At 33.6% G+C, this 5,425-nt stretch overlaps 1 protein-coding gene across 1 annotated transcript; it reads right to left on the reverse strand.

The window, feature by feature from the left end:
- Positions 1 to 3,471: 3,471 nt before the first annotated feature.
- On the reverse strand, positions 3,472 to 4,929 carry LOC143595898 (two-component response regulator ARR6-like). The gene is made up of 4 exons (XM_077074805.1): positions 4,700 to 4,929; positions 4,523 to 4,600; positions 4,352 to 4,422; positions 3,472 to 4,012 (listed from the first exon to the last, which is right to left on the reverse strand). Exons 1-4 carry the CDS (start codon positions 4,874 to 4,876, stop codon positions 3,805 to 3,807), a joined length of 534 nt encoding a protein of 177 aa, XP_076930920.1. The 5' UTR covers positions 4,877 to 4,929; the 3' UTR covers positions 3,472 to 3,804.
- Positions 4,930 to 5,425: the final 496 nt, after the last annotated feature.

Consider the following 5,425-nt stretch of genomic DNA (forward strand, 5'->3'; position numbering starts at 1 on the left):
GTTACGCATCGCGCACCGCGACGTGGAGGTTGCGCAACGCGACGCCTTTCTATTTATGACCATCGCGTACCGCGATGGGGTCCGAAACTTGCTATAAATAGAAAGGCAACAGGACTTCATTTCTTCGCTCAAAACTTTCTTTCTCTCTGAATTCACACACACATATAATTATATATTAATAGTATAATACCGAGTTATCGCAACGATATCCTATACGATCGAAAGAAGCTTATATACATGAATCCAAAAGCTCTGCCTGTTAAGGTATGACATTGTGCCATCGTGTAAAGTTTCTACTCTCGTGATTATCGTTATGATTGTTGGTTTTATACTAATCTAGTGATACTACATTGTGTTTATCTTAGGTGCTTAATACCAGGAGGTTTTTTTTAATTGTAAAGCTGCAAGTTGAGACATTCGAATTTTTGTATCACTCACATTTGCGTGAGACAACTATTTTTTCGACATTGTCATGATGATTTCAAAACCTATAAAACTCATGGCAAATGGTCTAAATGTTTTTAAATATATTTTTAAAGTATTTTAAATACATTACATTGATTAAGTCTCTGGAGACTTACGCAATGGTTACTACTGGTATTGTAGGGTTTTGTATACAAGGCTTGCCTACTGAGCTATTACACGTTACTTATTGGTCAAGTGTTAGCCAATAAGTAATATGACCACAGTCATAGATACGGTAAAGTGACAAGTACCTTTCAGTAATTTGTAAGCAAGCAGGTGTAAAAACATCTTAATGCTGTAACTGTAAAATGTGTCATTTACAAATGAATGTACTCACCAGTATTTATTGCTGATCAAATATTTTAAACATGTTTCAGGTGACTTGTTAGAGACAAAGGAATGATGTCTGCGGGCTTCCAGCTTAAATAAGTGGCTTGTCACAAGAATAAAGAAACATGTTTTGTAAATTAGGGTTTAACCCTATAAAACTTATGTTTGTATAAAAAGAGATTTAATTCCCGGTTTATCATAATAATAATCATGGTGTTTTTATAACTCTGATCATTTTTCCTAACTACGGTTCTCATGAAATTTTTCGCTGCAAAATAATTTAATAAACACCGATACCACCAATCAATGTTCACGACTCTCATCCCGGGGTATAGGGGTCGGGGGTTGTGACAATAAAAAACATAACATACATTGTGACTCAAATCTAATTATGTACGACACAAGCTTTAAGCCTACCACGCGTTATACATGAAATCATCCGAATGTTCATCTTAACTATTCCGTTACATCTATGACTAATAATTGGTACTTCGAAATGAAAGTCCAATTATCATCAATAAAGTATGTAGCGTTTACTTCCGTGGAATATTAAAATTGTATATTGCATATAAATTAATATTTCATTCATGTAACGTTTACCCTCACGAAATATTAAATTTAGTAATAAATTTTTTATTAAAGAGTTTAAGAAGAGTCAACAATGTTACCAGAAATATAAATGGCTAGCATTTAACAATTTAGAAATGAGTTATTAATTTTTTATGAAAGATTTAGAGTGAAAAAAAAGGTTAGAAACGTGAATTTTATGTCAATAAAATTTAAGTAATGTTAGTAAAAGTTTAAAAAGGACTCAATGAGAGAAATCACTCGCTTTAGGCCTCTTTTGAGACCGACCACTCTCTCGTACTATTTGTTAAACTAGGGTCCAGAATTCACGCTTACCATTATTATTACCAAAGTCTAAAAAAGCATGAAATACACTTTTTATGTTCATTCACATTATATGTTTTCATTTCTACAGCTCGGCTTATTGGCCTGATCATAGGCTCGTTTAACTTCAAGTTCAAGTTCAAGTTCAAGCCGAGACGAGCTGAGCTATCACGTTTAATTTCCAGCTTCAGCTCGAACCTACCCTGGCTTGGCTCGCACTCAACTCATGAACAACCCTGATGTCAAGACTCCCAGATGATGTAAATTTGCCGTTCAATAAAACAAAATACCCTTTTAAATAGATTAAACTTCAAATCGGGTTAGTTTATGCGGTTGGTTTTCATTCCATCTTTTAACTGTAACTAGGGAGTATTCATCAAATTTGCTTTTAGTTCGAATCAGTTTCCTGCTATGGAATTTTTTTAAATAGAAAAATCGATTTGAACTTGTTCGTACACACATAGAATCGAACAAATAACTAACTTGTACACATAAAAAATAAAATGTATTTATTCGGTTCCAAACTCACAAACATGTAACTCTGTTTTAATAATACCGAATTCTAAATGCAAATTTGACTCTAAGTCGACTCTAAGACTCGTGTATAGCACTAGCAGAACTTAAATTCACTTCGATTGTTTGTTTTTCAAGCTCGATTTGCATATTCATTTATTATCTTTAAAAACTAACATTTGTTACGTAACATGTAATATCTTGTGACTTTGTCAAATGATTAAACTTCAAATCCATTGTATGACCTTGAAAATTGACAAGGGGTGTGGACGTTTATTGACTTTTGAGGGATACTGGACCTTGACCGCTTTTAAAATAATCCCACGTTAATTCCACTTAACTTCCAAACATATACATCAACGAGATATGATATGATACGAGGGGTCCATGTGATTTGTAGCCTAGGATTCTTCGACGCAACACCCAACTCTAGTCTTTATGTCTGTTTCAATAAGTTAATATTCTACACTTATGAAAAGCATATTTGATTTGGTGTATCATTTTATAGAATTTTATTTGATTTGGTGTATCATTTTATAGAATTTTAAAATCTTTGCTTACTAAAGAGAATTCAAGGCATCAAATCTTTTTTATAATAACTTTATTAAAAGGACACAGTTTAAACTATATATTATAATAACTTTATTAAAAGTACACAGTTTAAACTATATAGGTGTTTGTTGTAAATCAAACAATGGCTCAACTTAAACAAGTTAGTTTACATACTGTATATGGTTTAACTAACAATTTCAAACTTTAAAACCAACCGCATAAACTAACCCGCTGTTTAATTTTATTAATTTTGTCACCAACATTTTTTTTAACGACCAACAAACTGCAACCATCCGGCTACACCCACGCCTGCAATTGCAGACAGTACTAGCGAACCAGCTCGCCACCTATTCCATAGGAAACCCATTGCTCGAACATCCACTATGATAAAATTCCTGACTCACACATGAAAATTTTTTATTACAAATAATGCTCGAACCAGCAACCTTCCCTGAAAAAGGTCACCGTGTACCTATTTATCACTTTTACACAAACACAAACTAATGAATTTGTAAAAGATCACGGATAATAATCCGGTTTAAACAGCCAATATGTAAAATTTAGCGTGCACAGCGACCCAACCAGCCCGGTTGCTTTGAATCGTTTTCTAAAACCATAACTACTAATCCGACCGACCCATAATTTTTCTCAACGAATGAAATCAAATAGCTTCAACAAAATAAAACCTGATTAACAAGCATAAACATGAATGGTATTGTAATCACAACAATCATTATAATTTACCAATGTGTCACAATATAATTCATCTTTACATTAGCTTCAAAAACATACTGACTAGAGGTCAAAAAACGACTCTTTGAACACCTCTACCGGTACAAAATTCGATCAATAATTTCATCGGAGGGTCACTCAGACCAGCCCTAACTGCGATGGCCGCACACGGTCATTCATATTCATCCACAAAAGCAAGTATCGTCTGATGCCAAAAGTTGCCGGGACATTTAGGGCGTAAAAACCGACGAATTCATTTTTTTCCACTTGTTAATAAATAAGTGGCAGGCAAAAGAATGATCGGCTATATATGTCTACAATTTAGCAACCTTCGGTGCGGGTTGTTGAGGTGAAGATGGTGGATAGTGACGATGGCAGCTGGTCATCGTTTCTCTTTCTTTTTCTCCGGTTAGACTGCGATTGATTGATTCCGGTTTTTTCGGTTTTGAATATTGAGTCTTTCAAGCGTGTGACGTCTGATAGCTTTACTGGTTTCAGAAGGTAGTCCTCAGCCCCTTCTTCTAAACATCTGTTTTCATCACATACAAATATAATACAAGATCAGCATTATGCGAAAATCAATAAATAGTCCCTAAATTGATATTATTTGGGTTGTTAAATTTGTCACTTAATTATTCTAGTTAACATTAAAAATAGATGGCAACAGATTAATGTTTTATCAATATACACGGGTTTTTGAGTAATATTACATCCATAATATATTATATGGGTGCGCTGTTAATTATATATAAATTCGTTATTGAATTACTTGGCCCTAATTAACCTATGTTGAAAGAAGTTAGAGTATACCCTATGGCCTAATAATCCTATGTTAATTTAATTACGTTACAAGGGTTCATGATCTTACCGGTCGATGCGGGTTACAATGTTCTCAGAAGACATGATAACAACAGGAATCTGTTTCAATGCTGAAGAATTCTGCAAATGATTAAAAACCAGACCACTATTAGCCAACCATAATAAAAGAGTTTATATGCAAACAATGAAATTAAAACATAAAAATTGAGTTATTAGAAACCTTAATTATCTTCAAAAGCTCAAACCCTGTCATCCCAGGCATAGAATAATCCGTGATGATCAAGTTCACCTTCAAATCCTGACATCACAAATAATAAATCTATATAATTTATTTATATATTGTAATCCACTATTGGATGATCCAATATGGTATCAGTCAGAGCAGATTATAACTTACATCGAAATGAGTGGAATTTGCTTCATCTTCCAAGCCTAAATATTCCAAGGCTCTGCTTCCACTATCAACAACGGTGACTTTGAAGGATGAGACTTTGAGGAGGCGTTCGATGACTTTGCGATCGATGTTGCTGTCATCAACGGCAAGAACATGTAGCTCTGTGGATTTGGTATCCATTAGATGAGAAATGAGATGTGGTGTTGATGAGAATGAGAGATTGAATGAAATGAATATGTAAATGAATGTATTATATATATGAGTGGGTGGAGAGAAGAGACTAGGAAGAAGATTGTGAGATCTTGGGAGATCTTGATGGCATAATCACACATGTCTCCTTTGTCAGCCAACCCTCTGACCCACCGCCCTATTCATTTCATGTCACATTTTTAATTATTTAATTTAACATTCAACTCAATAAATAATATTAATATTAATAATACGAACTCAATAAATAATATTAATATTAATAATACGGTATAGCACAAGTAGAGTTTTATTGCATATTTTTTAACAAAGTCAGCCACCAGGGGCGGTCACAAGGAGGGGCAATGTGGGTGTCTCGTCGGACAAAAGTTTTATTTAAATGGATTTAAATAGTAGATACATATTTTTAGAATGTCTGAATACTTATAAGTCAGTTGTTATGATAAGCTCATTATAATAAGATGATTTTGCAAACTGTTATAATTTTAATCGCCATTTAAAAACATAGTGTATATTATTTTG

Source organism: Bidens hawaiensis, unplaced genomic scaffold (assembly GCF_021521415.1).
Source record: "Bidens hawaiensis isolate Kalapana, Puna unplaced genomic scaffold, B.hawaiensis_p1.1 tig00045644_1, whole genome shotgun sequence".
Taxonomy (NCBI): domain Eukaryota; kingdom Viridiplantae; phylum Streptophyta; class Magnoliopsida; order Asterales; family Asteraceae; genus Bidens; species Bidens hawaiensis.

Excerpts from the sequence above, each read along its gene's own strand:
- LOC143595898 (XM_077074805.1), bottom strand. The coding sequence starts at position 4,876 with ATGGATACCAAATCCACAGAGCTACATGTTCTTGCCGTTGATGACAGC. Across the intron at positions 4,601-4,699 it reads CAAATTCCACTCATTTCGAT|GATTTGAAGGTGAACTTGAT; the intron begins GTAAGTTATAAT and ends TTGTGATGTCAG. Across the intron at positions 4,013-4,351 it reads ATTGTAACCCGCATCGACCG|ATGTTTAGAAGAAGGGGCTG; the intron begins GTAAGATCATGA and ends TGATGAAAACAG.